The sequence below is a fragment of the Lagopus muta genome, chromosome 9, assembly GCF_023343835.1.
Source record: "Lagopus muta isolate bLagMut1 chromosome 9, bLagMut1 primary, whole genome shotgun sequence".
In the NCBI taxonomy this organism is placed as follows: Eukaryota; Metazoa; Chordata; class Aves; order Galliformes; family Phasianidae; genus Lagopus; species Lagopus muta.
Genome location: NC_064441.1, coordinates 7,515,720 through 7,533,577, shown reverse-complemented (window position 1 = coordinate 7,533,577; position 17,858 = coordinate 7,515,720). Strand labels below are relative to the sequence as shown.

The 17,858-nt window shown below is 37.8% G+C and overlaps 1 protein-coding gene across 12 annotated transcripts in view; it reads right to left on the bottom strand.

The window, feature by feature from the left end:
* Positions 1-17,858, bottom strand: part of ATP11B (ATPase phospholipid transporting 11B (putative)) — a 270,178-nt gene that overhangs the window by 30,121 nt on the left and 222,199 nt on the right. For 9 of the 12 annotated variants that reach the window (XM_048954451.1, XM_048954450.1, XM_048954452.1 and 6 more), the window contains exons 2-11: positions 13,275-13,391; positions 12,581-12,670; positions 9,711-9,791; positions 5,299-5,406; positions 4,983-5,111; positions 4,790-4,893; positions 4,170-4,217; positions 3,146-3,210; positions 2,534-2,615; positions 1,115-1,265 (exon numbers count right to left, since the gene is read on the bottom strand). In XM_048954451.1, coding sequence (XP_048810408.1) covers positions 1,115-1,265; positions 2,534-2,615; positions 3,146-3,210; positions 4,170-4,217; positions 4,790-4,893; positions 4,983-5,111; positions 5,299-5,406; positions 9,711-9,791; positions 12,581-12,670; positions 13,275-13,391 — 975 coding nt within the window. Of the gene's footprint in view, positions 1-1,114; positions 1,266-2,533; positions 2,616-3,145; positions 3,211-4,169; positions 4,218-4,789; positions 4,894-4,982; positions 5,112-5,298; positions 5,407-9,710; positions 9,794-12,580; positions 12,671-13,274; positions 13,392-17,858 lie in introns of all 12 variants that reach the window. The other 3 variants (XM_048954456.1, XM_048954457.1, XM_048954458.1) reach the window with 1 other exon arrangement.

Genomic DNA, 17,858 nt, shown 5'->3' with positions numbered 1-17,858 from the left:
GTGGAAAAAAAAATGTATGCAAGAGCAAGAGGAGAACAAATTCCTTGCTTAAATGAAATGGAATAAACATATACCCCATTTTCTCCTGATATAAAAACATTCCAGAGGCTACTATAATTTATACAGCAGTTACTTCACATTAAGAAGAGGTTAAAAAAAAAAAAAATTACTGTGATCAACTGACCACTTCAACAGTGGAAAGTGCTGTAAGTGGTTGCAGGGACTAAAAAGAAAAGTCACTCAACAATTTGAAAATTTGTGAATTTCTTTACTACTCCTCAACACTGACACCTGTAGATAAGGCCATTTTAGAATACTGAAAAGTTTGTGATAGCTGTACTGATAACCAGAACTAATCACTTAAAGAACACTTGGTATTAAGATATTTTCCCATTTGAACTACAAAGATAGTTCCCATTACACGTTTGAGGAAGCTCTCTGCTCTCATGGATGCTGGCACATTTTTAACTATCCTGGAAGAATCAAAGAAATTCTCCAAGTCTTTCTATTCTCCTCTCCAAACAGTTATGTACTAACTTTAATTTTTGCTCTGCTTATGAAACAGAACAGAGCTTTCTAATTTGGGATTCGAACCTTTAAATGCAAAAGGCAACTGGTGAGCAGATTCAATTCTCAACTCTGTGGGAGACAAAAGGAGTGTTAAATGCCTAGCACCATGTCATGTGTGGAAACTGGACTTCTAACACTTCTGTGATATAAGAATGCCCTCTACTTCTTAGAATCAGCTCCAGTCAGCTTCTAAACTGCTTTGGAATATGCCAGACTCACACAGAAATCAGAAATCAAAAAGAAAAATACAGAATGATTACAAAACAAAACTCAAAAAAAAAAAAATTTTACAAGTCTGAACTTTAAGTGTTCGATTTTAGGAACACTTCAAAGTATCCCTTCAATCTCAGAGATTAAATTTTTCTACGCCAGGGCCACGCTACAAAGGACTAAAGCTCTTTCAAAAATACCAAGAACACACATACTTGCACATGGATCATGTGGTAGCTACATCTATTTCCAAGAAGAGAGAGACAATAAATATTGCACTTAACATCTACTAGTTGAAGTTCCTCAGATAAACTACTGGGTAGAACCACATTACCTTACTGCTGTTCCTTTCATGTTCTGTTTTATCATTATACCAAGGTTCATCCCATTTTTCTTCAGCTTGCCAGGCATACTTTAAAATAGTACTCAAAATGGCTTCAAAGAGGAGGATTATTAGATAAATAATCAAAAAGGAATTCATAGACCTAGAACAAGGCCAAAAAAGATTCAATTTCAGTTTATTTCACTGAATCTGTTGACACACTATGTACATATGACCTGATCAGAAAAGTTAGTGGATGTTTTTTAACCTGTATTTCACATGGACCCAAAGTTACTATGTGACAAAAAAAAAAACAAAACAGGAAAGAGAAGAAAATGAACATCTGGCTAATATGCATTCTACATACAGTCAATAGGAGGACCAATTAAGGTGCAAGAATACATTCTCAGTTGACTTGTGTTACACCTGTTGTCCAGAATTCTGAGGGCTGACAGCCTTCTTCCAGACATTCCCTTCTTTCCCAAATATCTAGTGAGGCTGTGATGGCAGCAGAAACAACTACCCCGGAAATTCAAAGCTGAACCTTCCTCCTCAATTAAAAGAGCACTTCCTTGTCCATCTAGTTATTTAACTCTAGGTATGCTATATGAAGGGGACTTCTCAAACATTCTGTTATGTCCTTCTACCCCTCTGATGACAGAATTTTTTCTTGTGCAGCCTACAGATTTGTTTCTATCTGACTGCAGAAGAATAATCAATCTCACATTTCCAAGAGAATGGGATGATGCACTCTCTGTGTTTTGTTTTTTTTTTTTTTGGTTTTTTTTTTTTTGGTTTTTTTTTTTGTAACAAGAAAGGCAACACATCAAAACTCCTTTTTCTTTTAAAATAATTCAGTGAGTTCAACATATTAAATCTCTGTTACAGGAACATTTATCACCTATTTATAACACAATTTTTTTTAAACTGAGCCTACAACTTGTGTTAGAAACAAGATTCACTGTAGAAGATATCCTTAAGGACAAAGCCTATGCAGATACCCAAAACAAAACTATATTCCTGTTGTATCAGATACCAGCAGTCAGGACAAAGATCTGCAAGCAATTAAGATTTTAGTTCATCCTATTTAAAGACACGATGCAGCCTTATAGTAATGTTGCAGAGACAGCAGAGGCTACAACTGCTATGAAGAATACTTCTGTAAGCACCTTGTTCAAGACTGCACTTCACCTACCATTAGGTGTTCCCTGCTCCTACATTAACTTCTGCTGCCTACGTCCTGAGTATTACAAGTCTGTGTGTTACTTAAAGAAACAATAAAGGATATAATTACACAGAAGGAAAGTAAACCAACTGTCCTCTCTTCCCTTGCCTACAACCTAACAGTGGGATCACAAGGCTACTTAAGTTAATGAGAAAAGACTAAACAACAATTCTAAAAGCAAGAAAGGTATTAGAAAATAAACATACTTTTCTACTGCTGACCGTTTCTGAGATTTACTCTTGTAATTTAATGCCATCTTTGTCTCCATACCTGTATACACTGCAACACCTGGGAATAAAGAGGAGAAAGGATATTGCTCTCTGCATGTATGCAATTTGTGGCATTTTTCATTTTGTTTAAGAGACACAGACTAAAAATCAAGAGGTGACTATTATTTTTGTATTTACTTCAGTGCAACAGTGAGACAGTATTTTGTAATTATTTGCAATATTTCACTATGGTAAAACAGTAATATTGCAGTAATTTTAACACCTACTAAAATACTGTCCATTATTATTTCTTACTGCTCTTTAATATGTATTTTATGGAAATCAGAATCTCAAGAGAAAGTCTTGAACAATGTAACAGTAATATCAGTCATTTAACCATTAAAGTTACTCCTTTATCAAACCACTTGAAGTATTTTCATAAAGTGATGTTGAAACTCTGTATCCTTAGAGATTCTTTAGTGTAATACCATTACTTTCATCTACAATCACATCTCCTCAGGTAACCACCAGGAAGATTATCACAGTCTCTTCACTGCAAGTAGAGTTAAACCACAGTTCATCAACATGCTTTAAGAAGAGTCTACAAACCAAATATTTCTTTTGTGTTTTTTAATCTTGCTCCACGAAGTAAGAGACTTTCAGGCCCCAGAGGTCTAAAAAGAAATAGACATACCAGCATTTAAAAATGAGTTGTTCCATACTCTGTGGGGCTAATGACATCCAGTTTCCTATGCAAAGAGGCCAAGTGTGTTCTGTAAATCCCCTCTCATCTCCAGAGCTTTCAGTTTCATCCTTTGGTCACCCCCCCAATATCCTCCCACTAGCAGCTAGCGCTAAATGTTCCACATGTCTGGTTCAGAGAGAGCTGCAAGTTATGTGAAGAGCCAACATGCCAAAATCCTGTCAAGTCCACAGTGCAACTGGGGTGTTATTTTAGTTTTATCTGTTTTATCTTACTTCTACTCCTCTGTCAAACTGAAATTCTCTGCCAGGTTCAAAAGAAATTATTCAAATTGGTAAAATAAAGATGGATGGACAATATAACCATGCAAATTCTGGTTTCTAAAGCAAAAAGACAAAATTTTACATGTGCTTTTTCTCTTCACATCTATTAGGTCAACATAATCCATTCATCTGATCAGCTAACTGCAAAATGTGAAAATAAAGGCACAGTTATGGGCAAAGTTCATACAAAGTTAATTTTGGATACTTTACTCCAATGGCTGCATTAGCTTAAATGGAAATCAATACTGCTTTCATATTTGATTCATGTAGAAGTTTTACTAGAAAAGTATAATATTTATAAACATTAAAGAGTGAAAGAATCACAGCACCAGCTTATTTCTGCGACACACTTAGCATCATGACACAAGATCACACTTTGAAGAGAACTGTCTGACTCGTGTTTCTGCTGTTTGGCTGACTGCTCTTTTTTGTTAGGTTGTTTTTTAGACTCAGCCACGCTGCCCTCAATAGAAAACAATCTGTGTGCTAAATATTCAATTTAAAACACCCCTCCCTGATGCTTATTCAACCATAGCTTTTTTTTTTTGTGATGGTCAGTTTAATTACCACTATGTTCTTAACATTAATCTGACAGAATTTTACTTACCGTACTATTTCCTCCATTTGTTGGCTTATAGTTATTCTTCCAACAAATCTATGAAAACAGGGTAAACAGGGTCACGTGTCAGATATATCTACATAAAATCTCAAAAGGGCAAAGTGAAATAAAATAAACACTGAGCCATTCCACATCTACATAAAGATCATTAACATTTCTCAAATACAAAATAATCAGTCTTAATTAACAATGCAAATAAATGAGAACAATAGGGCAAAGGCAAAATTGGCAATAACTTTCACAAGGAGTCCTATATTGAACTGAAATCTCCTGAAGGAATTATATCCAAGTTTCTTTCTTCAACTTGCCTGGACTCACTGTCCACTTAATTTTTAATAGTTTGGGAAGAAGTTTACTGTTTAGAACAGAAAGGTACATAAATAAGTGTTATGATTAAAACTCAAAATGTAAGTACACTATAGTTTCTCATTTAGTATTGAAATACTCCGATTCAACTCATCACATACATAAATGCTTACGCTCATAATTAAATCCTGAGATACAAACAGATGTTTGAAACTATTTTAAATCTAGCAAAACCCATCTCTCTCCTAATAGTGAACACATCATTAATAAGCATTTTGAAACAAAGTCAAAATTAATTATACCTGTATAGATCTGCCTCTGGCTGCTGACATTCTATGACAGCTACAAGTTTGTCCAGGTTGGCAACTGACTGTAACACTGCTGTTTCTGGGACTGCAACATGTGTCTGGAAAACACCATCCATTAACTTTCAGATAAAGAAATCAGATGGCATCACATACTAGCTACATTCTACTTCATAACAGTAATCCAGACCTTAAGATTAGTTTCGCCATCCAAACTTGCGGTAGTAACATGGCATGAACCGTCCACTCGATCAGAAGATAAAAGCACCAGATCAACAGGAAAAGTCTCATCTTTGGCTACTCTGACAATGTCTCCCACCTAATGAAATGAAGATGAATGAGAAGTATACAAAAAAAAGTTTGAGAAGATTTAAATTTATAACTGTTCTTGAATTATCATGAACATCATGAATCATCATGAAACAGAGATTAATAATGAAACAAGACCTTCAGTTGTTGGGTTGTTTCTTTTTTAAAACAGTTTCACTCTGTCTTTAGGCACATACCCGAATGTTTTTAGATCTAGTTTTTACAAGGCCACCACTTCGAACAACATAAACTGGAGCACCGTTTACTTCATTGTCTGCTTTATGTCGTAGCCAGTCTTCATAACCCTGTGAAAACACACATTTATTTTCCAAGCATAAACTCATGAAGCATCACCACTTTTAAATAAACATGCTTCAAACTGCTTGCTGTACAGCCTCACGTGGAGTTACTTACTTCTCTCCAGCATCATCCACAGCTGTTACTCAAGGAGCTGAGAAACCATTTACTTTACTCAAGTAGAAAAAGTGCTGAGGAAACACAACTGTCCTGTGTTTTGATAAAACAAACTGACATTTTGTATGGATGTATCAACAAGCACTCATTCAGTCTCAGATCTGTATGGATTAATATACCTCAAAACACGGACCAGTCACTCCTAGTCTCTCTAATGGATTTTTGTTGCTGCTGCTCTATTTTGTATTCTATGCTGATGTATTTTTAATACATAAATTAAGCAGAATTTCTTTACAAGACACTTGACATCTCTTTAAGCATCCTTTATTCTGTGCACACGTGCAAACATTCATGAGAGTGAATCCAGGTGCACTTTTCCTCTCCTGCTTTCTTAAGAAATTAATACATTTTTTACTTAACCTAAAAGCACGGTGAAAAATAGCATGATCCTGGACCCACAAGTCTCAGTACTGCCTGCTAAGTGCTACAAGTGAGCTCAATAAATCTGTCTGTCTACAGAAGCAGTTCAGGTGTAATATATCTTTCTGGGAAAAAAAAAAAAAAAAGAGTGCTCATATATAAGAAGTTAAGCAAGTATTACTGAATAGCTTTAAGTTCTGCTTCTTGCTCACTAAGCCTAGTCAAATAAGCAGGAGATGAATGCATGCATGCATTCAACTCCAATAACAAAAGCAGGCTCACAGGAAGAGTACGTAAGATGTCAGTTAGGAATTAGAAAAAAAGCTTACTCAATATAGAAAGGACATTTTCTGGCAGCTGATTCATAAACTTACATTAATGCACAGAATGAAACAAAACAGTGCTGCCATAAAATATTATGCATTAAGAAGCAAATGATGATTCTTAAGGATCCTCAGAATTCATGAGCTTCTGGTAAAACCACAGAGGATCAAAAATTCTCCACCACCTCATACCTCCTGGCAAGATTTCCACGACTGATTTGCAATAGTAGAGACATTTCCCAGAATGCTTCTATGCATAAAATAACATGAAGAAGAGTAAAAACAACTTCCGTGGAAAGTTGCAAACAGGAAAAGAGGGTCCCCTGAAACAGCATTCATAATCCTCCTATGAACCTAAAGAAGTTGTATAAATGTCCTAACACAAAGGCTACTAACACAGATGCAGCTGAGAACTCCGAGCCTTGACTTGCATTTGAAAGGAAATTATTTGATGAGTTCCACATGCTCAAGCACAGTTCTGCAGTTTTACCTTCATGCAAACACACTGTCACTAGCATAAATGAAAGCAGCAAGTACGAAGCTACCTAGGTAACTACCAAAAAAGGGAAAAAATTTACTTATTTTATATGCTAAACACTTAAAAATTATTAATATGTCACAACAGAAGCCACACAGTGATACTGGGAAATTAAGAGTCCTGAAACTCTCTAAGACTCTTTTCTAGTGAGTGTGAAAACCTTCAAGAGTCAGTACCTACAGATCCTTGTTAAAAGGTGACTGACAGAAGAAAACAAGAACTCGAGGAAGATCAAGTAACCTTGGGGTGTTTGTCTCATAAATCTGAACAGCTGAGCAATATGGGCATTTGGCAGAGAACAGGAATTTACCTTCTTTAGAAAATACAGATTTCAGCGCTTTCTCCATCTGACACCTACTGTCTGCAACATAATGGTGACACCTCACTCCAGGGAATTCTTAAGAGCCAACTTCCTACGGCCAGTGTAAATTCCCCCAAAGTTTACCCACTGCAGCATTTTTGAGGAGTACCTTATCCTCACTTGAAAACATTGAAAAATACTATCAAAAGAAAGATGCGGGAGCACTCTTAAAGTTGCTTAATTGCATGAACAGAAAACAGATAAAAATCACTGATTATATTTTTAATTCCTGCTAATAAAAGAGCATCTGTGTACTTTAGTCAAGAATAAATTTAAAGCAGGCCTGCAAACTGCACTGCATGGTTTTCATTCTCAGTTTACTTGTATATTTAACCAAATTCTGCAAAGCAGTTACTTGTCATTCATATGGCAACCATGTAAACATCCATGTGTCCAATAAACTTATTTGCTAAATACTTAAGAACTTACTGAAATGCACCAAGTTCCCTAAAGTTCCTTAGAAAATGTTATCTGTACAAGATAAAAATAAAAAAATAAAACATCTGTTCTGTTTTTCTTGACTGTTATTTTTGATTCTTCTGTGGACTGCCTAAGCATCTTCAGAGGCAGCAGGAGGAAAGTGTTCCAAACTAACAAGTTCAACAAAATGACACAGCATGAGTTGCAGCATTTTGCAGTCTTTATGTCCTTCTTCTGACCTAGGTGCAATTGCACTTCTGATAAGAAAAGGTTCCATTTCCTTGGCTGAGATTAAAATACAGTGAAGTTCTGAAGGAACTTTTTGATAGGGATACCAAGTTAACTGGCCTTATGAAAACACGTTAGAGTTTTTCCATCTGCTGCTGAACTTCTCAAACACAAATACAGATAACACCTCTCATTTCCCTTTTATCTTTGGAAAGACCTCTGAATTACAGTTAAACATTTATCCCACGTAATTTGTACCCTGAGGTTCTGCTAGAAACTTCTTCCTATTCCACTTCTGGTGGAGAGAAAATGGGCACTGGTTTGGAGACCATACTGGGTGTTTTCCTCTGCATTCCAAAAGAAGATTTGTATTTCCCTCTGGTTCAAGTGCAGTCTGTTGGAAAGAGTACACTGAATTGTCTTTCCAAGGTAAGAGCTTGTGAATATTGCTTGCCCACTTTGCAGCAGGTAGAATAAAGACAAGAGTCCATCAGATCAGATTCAGTGGTTCCAGTAGCCCTTGAAAATAAATCTGAAATGGTCAGAAAAAACTCAATGCTCAACAACTCATACATGATTTGAATTTTCTAGAATGAATTTCAGAATCTCTGTTCTTTTCAGGTGATGGTAAAATATTTAAATTTCCCAATGTAAGACTGGACACTGGGAAACAAGAAGGCAAGAGATCATCTTGGACTACTTTGGACTTTAACATTTTTTCCAAAAAAAAAAAAAAACAAAAAAAAAAAACACACCCTAATATTTGTAACCAACTTTCAACATCATCTTCATCTGCTTTAAGTGATATTCTCTACAATGACAGCTCTTGAATACATTTTTTGGGTGTCAGTGTAGCAACTGAGTTGGGTTAGGGCTCTGCATATATTAACTGCACAGCAATAAACCAAATGGCAATTCAAAGATTTCTACAGCATTAAGTTCCCCTCTGCCCCAAACACCAATCTGACTGAAAGCCAGAGCTATTTTTATTTTAGCCCTACTTCAGGGTGGTTTTGTGTCTTGCTGTCACAACAGGCAAATTGAAATTCCAACTTCAACTCCAAATAATTCTCCTGCTTAATTTTCAGTTGCTATGATTGAATGTCTTCTCAAGACAGCACTGTCAAATCCTCTGAAGGGGCTAGCTCCTGAAAACTATCTGTCTGCAGAAACAATTATAGTTTCTAGCCACATCACCGCTTTATTTCAATGCTTGTTTCTTTCTCCTCTCACCTTAAGGGTAAGAAGAAAGCAGAAGATTCCCTTTCTACATTAGCCTTAGAGGGTTTGTAGGTCTTCCCAGGATCCAGTCCAGTGCTTAAAGATTCCTACCCAACTCATAAGATTTTATTCCAAGTGCTGCAAAGTATTCTAAAATGTTTTATGCAACTGAAAAAAAAAAACAAAAAAAAAACCCAAAAGCAGAAGCTTCCCAAATGGTATTTTTTACCTGGTACAGGATTATAGTTAATGTATACTTCGTGCCATGAAACATAGCCCTTGGAGCAAAATTTGCCTTTTAACTACTGACAGACACGGGTTGCATCACCTACCCAAGCTCCCTTCTCACAGTTACACAGAAGGATTAATTTTAATACGTAGCGAGGTGTGCCAAAGGAATAAGCGAGGGGCTTTCAGAAAAGGTCTTACAACAAGTGACATGTAACGCTGAGACAAAAATGCTGTCTGACAGTCATTCACTTTAAGGGTACTACGGTGAGTCATTGAGAGCTTGACAACTGAGCAAAATGATGAAGTGCCTAACAAGAAACATAAAACAGACAAAATATTTCTGAAGACATCACTTTTTAATTGTTGTTTCTAAGCATTATCTTGGTCAGACTTTGTTAATTAACTTCACCTTAAAGCCACAAGATCCACGCTACAGGATTTTTTCCCCTTTACCTGCTTTATGGCTGTCACAGTTATGACAAAGAACAATGGCAATCCACTCGTAATAGGACTGGTTGGGGTATCTATCATGAGCTAAAAGAGAAGAAAATGTAAAAATTAGCCCCAATTTGATTTTACAATTGTACTAAAACAAATTTAAAAGATAAACAAACCCATGACAATTGTTTTTCCAAGTTCCATAGGAATTCTACTGGACATCCTTTCGTCTTGAACAAAAGTCAGTTCCTGACATCTGAACAGATGTCAATAATGGTACAAAGGTGCTAGGCCACAGAACAGACTTAATCACACCTGTAAGCACGTGCCAATCTTATGACTCATTGCTAAAATATGTATTTTCACCTTATGAAGTCAAATCTACATTTTGCTATGCAGTTTCTGTATTCTGTACAATCAACTGCTTTAAGCAGTACAGAACATAACAACAAACACTTCAGAAGTGAAAATGAAGTTAAAAACAGCAGTTGCCAGCAGTTCAGATATTAAAGAAGCCTTTTTCCTAGACAGCCCCTTTTTGGTTCCTCCAACATGCGCATTTCACAATTTGTGCTATCATTGTTTTCATGCCACAGTGCAGTGTATACACTAAAATGTGTGTGGGGGGGGAAGTGGTATGCTGGTGGCTCTTCTCTGCTGCAGGAAAAAACATCACGGTCAAGTGCTGCAAAGAAAATATACACAAGAGGGCTATTCAAAACCACAGATATTGATTTGATTCACTTTACCTGAGACTTATGGCATTGCTTTGGGAACCATTAAAGAAGAAAAAGAAAATCACATGTGAAGTTTACTCTATTAAGAGCCAAGAGCCACAGAGAACACAGATTATGACATTACAACACGTGCACTATTTATTTATTTCACTGAGATGCAGACAACTTAGAAAGTAACAACAAAATCAGACCTAGCTCGCAGTATCGCGTGTTCTTCAACTGCAGCATTACAATTTCAGCCCGGCAGCACCCTGTCCCAGACAGCCCCTGCCAGAAGCCTCTAGTTATGGCCGGATAAGCCTAACTATGACATTTCTGCCATTTGCAATCTCTTCCTCTTTCTCAAGATGGGCTCACATGTTAAAGGGGGGCAAGTTTTCTACCAGCGGAATCACCATGGCATATTGCTCCTCTTCTTATGTCACCAGAATGCCACAGACCAGTGCCTGCTACAGAGGTGGACACATATCCATTCACAGCTGGTGAGAGCATCGCAACCAAAATGCAGTCTGCCATTATGTTTCTGGCATGCATATGTGAGGTGGACAGCGTGGATCGGATTGCACTACACATATAAACACAAAATAAGAACTCGCCCAGCCCTGTCATCCCCAGTGGAATAAAGTGGCATTGACAGGCACTGCATTGTGGTCACACGAGATTCACACAACAGAGAAGATACCATGGTGATCAAATGTTAAAGGCATCTTTGCCTTGTAAAAAGAAAAGTATTATGCATTAATGAAATTCTAGATGAGATTTGAATAAAAACAAAATTCTGTTCAATAGAAAAACAGCAATGAAGAACAAAAATGACTGCAGCTTTATTCCTATTGTGTTTCCAAGAACAAAGACATATACACAAGACATACAAATTAGGGTATTCATTCAAGTCGTAAATTAAGAGAAGAATAACATAACACTGAATAGCAGTTCTGCCTTTAGGTTCACATTGGTTCATGGGCATTGCGTTTAGATATTACTTCAGTCTAAACTAATAGTTTGAAAAAAAGTGACTGAAATTGAATTATGTAAGTAAATTTGCACTAGGAAGAAACAAAAGCTTGAAAAAAGCAACACTTTGTGGTAACTGTAAGTAGCATTTACGTTCCATCTCTGGCATGTTCCCATCTTCCTCGTGCTATGATCCACTAAACAGTATGGGACACCACAACAGGAAAGACAAAGTCAATATCTTAACTACGACAACAGAACAGGAAGCACATCCTGTTAAACGAAGCCACGACAATATGACTTTCTTTAGGGATCCTAGCAATCCCTAACAAGAATTTTCAGTCTATTAGAAAGTTTACTCTTTTTAAATGTAAGAGAAAAAGATCATGGGACACAAGAGGCAATGGATTAACAGATGCACAACTGGCTGTGCTACTTACACATGACAGAGTCACAGCCGAATCTATCCAGCACTTCAGTACTCTGGTTTTTGTCATGAGGCACCACCTTTTTCATGTGCATAATGTAAGTACTGGTCAATCACCACAGAGGGTTGTACACATGCCAACTATTTTACTTCACAATGAAAGAACAGTTTATGTAACCCAAAATCCTGTCTCTGTCTTAGATATGAACCAAATCTTTCAAGTGGTATTTTCTCTCCCTACCATCTCTATCTCACTTATCCTTCATCTAAGTCTGCAATATCTCTAGAGAATTTCAGTACACTTACAGAGCTGGAGGTACAAATATCACAGTAAATTTACAGTCTTATCCCTTCAATATACTCGCTGATGTTATTAATTAAAAGAAATATCTGGCTACAAAAGCCACAGTGGTATTTTTGACCCATACTTTACTGGCAGCCCTGATAACTTCAAATCTGACAAACTGTCAATCCTAGCTGTAAATTCTGTGTGCTCCTTTTATGTGAATTTGAGGAATTTAGAACTGCATGACAACCTTGTGTTGATTTACACAAGTAAGATCCCATACAGAACAAGAATGTGCAACACTGTCCAATTTGATGAAAGCAAACTTCAAATTTTACCAGCAAAGCTGGAAATGTGTTGTTTTTACAGGAAATTGAGAAGTTAAATAAATTCATAGAATGGAAGTGAGCAGCAGAATCTACAACACAAATGGCAATTACCACCTTAATTGCTATGGCTAAACTGAGTATTATTCACTTACCTGAACCAAAAATATTATCAGAAAATAAAAGTTGGCTATTCTTCTGAACTGTTCAAATAAGTTTTTTGGAACAAAATTCCACACTGTATACTGAAGGCAAAAAAAAAAAAAAAAAAAGAACAGTTACAACATGCTGAACAGTAGAATTCATTTTCTCTCCCATCAAACTCCCTTAATTCCCATTTTCCATCTGCCCTCCCCAAACTGCGTCTTGGCAGTGCCCTACTCCCAAAAAGAACAGCTGTATCCAGTCTCATGGGCCCATGAAGGGCACCTAGAAGGAAAGCAGGAGTAGCAACTGTGTTGCCTTTACAGACATTTTAACTGTTCTCATGCCAATTTGGATAGGAGAAACCAGACTAATCTAGTTTCTTGCAGCCAGGCTACCAGAGAACAGATTTATTCTTGCAGCTATACCCTTTCTCTCCTACACTTCAATGACAAAACACCATCCCCATCCTATCAGTTCTGTTGATTCCTATCCAAGGTCACACTGGGAGGGAACCTGCAACAATTCCTTGCTTATGATATGGCAATTTTATAAATCTTCACCAAAAAAACCCTTCACCCTTCCTACTAAATCCAGACAAGGGCTAAACTAGTTTAAAAGCCACTTTAGAAGCCCTGAACAACATCATTCTAGACATAGGCTCCGGGGAGAGAGTGATGGGCTGTACCAAGTATTTCCCCTTACCTTGGATGATATGATTCTGTTGTCTGCAAACTTCTGAGGAACATAATGGCCATGCTGGGGAAAACGATTTGCTATATAAATAGTTCGTGTATCGCTTTGATGCGGTGGGTCAAAACCCTAGAACACAAAATGAGAGAAAAAAAAGATGGTCAGGAAAGACTACTTTTATTACCTGTTGTTTAAAAAAATATATACATCTGCTAACATTGTGCTCAAAAATGATACTTAACTATGAAGGAACAGATTTAGAACACAGGCTTTTGAATCAGAAATAAAATAAACCTGGAAATTAAAGTCTGCTGTGTCAAGAGAATTTACAGAAGCTGAATTAAAAAAAAATCCAATTTTTGCAGTTGTGTACTCATTCTGGAAAATGAAAGAAAAATAAATTGTAAGGCTCAAGAAAGTCTCATGAAAATTCAAGGAAAAAAGAAGCAGAAATGGAGATGAAAATATGTGAACTATGGAATAAAAATTCATGGCTATGCCCACGATAACTTCATTAGATCAAAAGAAAAGACAAAGCAAATAGGTCATACTACTATGTTGTAATAATTGTTTTTCGTACAAGTTTTCATCAGCTTAAAAATGAAACCATATACGCCTGACTAGATCACAGAGTTTTTCACCAGCGAACTCAATCTCCAAGAACAGGTAGGCTCATCTCAAAATTGATTCTACCATTGATTCACACATTATTGATAGCAACAGTGAAAGCAAACACAAATTTTACTCAGAAACACTTTGCAATAGTTTTCAGCCAAAACAGCAAATCTGAGTGACGCCCCTTGGAAGCAAAGCCTTGCTTCATGTCTAACGCTCAGGATTTTCATCAGCTGCCTCTGCAAGCAGAGGGGAATGCAGGTATTAAACTGAAACATGGAATGCAGGTATTAAACTGAAACATGGAATGCAGGTATTAAACTGAAACGTAATGTATAAAGTAGCATAACAGAAAACATGAGTTATAGTACAAGGCTGAACAATAACCAGCAAAGAGCAAACAAATTGAGGTGACAGCCTAAGGCAGAGGAAACTCAGAAAATGCTAGCACATCTTCCAGCATAAAGAATGCTTCCACTGAGAAGTAACCTGAAGGGTAAGGAAGAATAGAAGCAGGCTTCAGCTGCAGCAATGGAAACTTAGTTTTGGTGCTGGAAAAACAAATTTTGGATGGCAAGGAATAATCAGAAACCAAACCAAGTCATGTGGGAAGGTGGTGATGTCTCCGTAACACAAGGGCTTATAACTAGGTCGCTCTCGCCTATCTTTACTAGAGCCTTTCCTGGGGCTACATGACTCACAGAGCCTTTGCCAGCTCCTGTATTCTGACCTGGAGAAGCAGGTGATAGCAAGAGACAACAAGAGAGACACAAAGTTCAGATAACAGTCCAAGAAAATGACTAAAATACAAATGAAAAAGCTCTACCATGTGGTGCAAACCAGCAATTAAACTTGGAACTGTCAAGTTGCTCCCACCAGTGACTGTGTGGGAAGTCATGAATCTCAGCACGAGAGTCAGACGTTTATCTTTGAACTGACAAACATTATTTGTGTCGTATACGGCCTCCTTGTTCTCTGACGCCAAGAGAAAGGACAACTGATAGAACAGGCAGAAAGGACATTACCAGTTCCAGTACTGGCAGTGAGGAATTCACCTTTGCAGTTGCATTGTTCTACTTGTGAAACCACGCTCAGACCTTGGTTGATCTCTAATAAGAACTGGTATTTCAGAGAGCTCCAGCAGAAGAGACTTCCATACCAATAAATAGTAGGGGTGACAAACAGCGAGCAAAATGAACTACACAAAGAAATGATAGATGCAAGCAAGAATTTTCACTCACTCATAAAGTTCTCTAATGTAAGACATGAGGTATGTTCACATCTAGGACAGCGTCATTTAAAGTAAAGACATAATTAAAAAATCCTTTCAAACCTGCAGGTTACTGCATTACTCATCTCTAATAGAGAAACATTTCACTTCAGAAAGAAAGAGGTGCAGAAGGAAGAGGAGGGTAGTAACAGGAGAGTTCTGAGAGAGACCTGATGGAGAACAGAGCTCCTCCGGTGAGCAGCAGAAGCCACGGCAGTCACACCATGGTGTGGAAGGCCGTGCAATGATAAGAGAAAGTAGAAATTGGAAAGGACTGGAACAGTGTACATACAGGATGCCAAAAATACAAGGAAAGAGCTGTTCACAACTCCAAGAAAAGGCATATCAACATGAAAGCAAGATATCTGTTGAATGCTGACATAAAATTAAAAAAAAGAATATTGTAGCAGAAGCAGTTTGGAGATGGCATTTGTGACATACTATTTGTAAATCACTCCAGAAGATGCCACAATATAGTTGTTCCACAAATAAGAGAAACACTGTGCTAAATTAGTAAGAGCAGGCGCACAGATGTATCGCAGAACATGTCTGGCACTCACGAAATGCCAGATTCTCTCACTTTGGAAAATCAACTTTCAACTTCTCCATTTCAAAATGACTAAATGTAAAGCAGGGGGAAAAGTGAAAAAGCAAAGAAAGCAATGAGTAGCCTTGCAGTGGTGGTAAATGGCCATCTCTGTGCTTCTTACTCAATGAAAAATGTCAGTCACTCCAAAATCACAGATATTTTTTACTGCAGTACTTTTATTTTCCTTTTAGGTCACTATCTGAGCCCTGGCTGAAGGAGCACTCTTAGCATTTTTAGCAGGGAACAGCTCTGCTCAACCAGACCGAACAGGTTACAAGCAAGGGATGTATTTTCTAACTCAGAATCTCAAGCCACAAAAGGTTACAGCTGCAGCTGTGTGACCAAAACAGCTTAAAACTGCAACTGTTTTGTTCAGAGCTACCACAGCAAAGTGCCAACGCTGCTCACACAGCAGACCCATGGCAACAGTGCAGGAGGCAGGCAGGCTGAAGACACAAATCTCTGGAGCTGCGCAGCTCTGGCTGGCAGAGGATGCACCCCTGACAGCCCCAGTGAGCTGACCACAGCCACAGCAGGGAGTGAGCAGCAGAGCTGGGACAGGAACACACAACTCCTAATCTTTATTTCTGTAACCATGAGAGATGCTTCAAAATTGCCCAGCAACTCTGTCATCATATAATTATCTAATGAGAATTCTTCTCCAGAGAAATTTTAATTACGCTTCCCTTCCAAGAAAGTTCAACTTCTGTGCAGAATTTAATTGTTCAGGAGGAGAAACTGCTGTAATTCTCCTATTACTGTGACCGTTGTCACAGATGCTGCTCCTGCTGCAGCAGCCTGTAGTCCAAACCTCTGCCCAGAGGGAACAGGGCAGTAGCTGCACTCAAACCAGCAGAGCTGCAGGAAGCACGCTGCTTCCTAATTTTGCTTGGAAGCAGCTTCTTCCTCAATTTCTATAGTCATTATGGAACTGAGCTGCAGAATTAGAGCAATGTGCCATTCTCAAAGAGTTTCTGCAGCTAAGTAGCGTGAGTAGGGAATCCCTACATCAAGTTTTGGCTCTTGAGAAAAAAAATAAAATCATAGCTGTCACCGATACTTCTCAATAGAAGTTTCTTTTCCTACTGCTGCCTAGTGAGGTGATTTCTACCTAAGTCACAGCCCATTGACTTCATAACAAATAAAGCAGAGTTTATTGCAAAACCTGATGTTAAAGACTTCTTAATCAGGCGTATTACATGAATCCATTGTAAATAAACATCAATTTTAACCATAAGATTGACTTGTTTTCATCCTTTCATGCTGCAAATTAAATATAGATTTATTGGCTGGAGCTGAGCCACTCAGCTTTTTTTTTTGCTTTTTCTTTTTTTTTTTTTTTTTTTAAAGCACAAACCAGACCTCATCTACCACTGGAATACAGCTCTCCTATTTCATCTTCACTACACGACAGCCTAATAGAAAATCTGCACCCAGATAAACTTGACATATTTGTTTTTTGAAAACAGCTGAAACGAACACGACTTGTATACAAGACAGCAAGAGTCAAGCTGATTTAAAAGCAGAAAGCCAGACTAATTTTTTGGAAAAGAGAAAAAAAAAAAAATAAGGTGATTCCTGTTTGGTTTGCTTTTAGAATATAAATTGGTACTGACTCTAGCCAAATGCAAAGGCATTTTTACTGAACACTTCAGTAGTGATTTCCTCGGTGTTCTGAGTTAGATAAAGACATCCTCCATGTAATAAATTCAGCCCTCTTAACCAGCACAGAAAACATGCTTGGGAACTGAGGGGAAACTTCTGACTGTGATTCTGTGCTTTTTCTTGGATGGAAGAAACTGATTCCAACAGCCACCTCTCCTCCGCTTCCCACATCGTGCCCCCAGCACACCGCCGTGCTGGGCACTGCCTGCACAGCCCTACGGTAAAGCAGAGTTTGAAACTGACTTGGCTGAAAAGCCTCCATGCTCCCAGTTGTGTTTTGGTGCTTTTTTGTAATGGATCAGATCCCTAAAACCATCAATTACGTGGCCAACACAACTGCTTGGCCAGCACAACGTAAACACGCAGCACGGGAGAAGTTCTGCATTGCTGCTGCCCAAGCAGTGGGAGCATGAACGAGGAATTGGGTAACTGTGGAAACAAGCAAAGTAAGCAAATG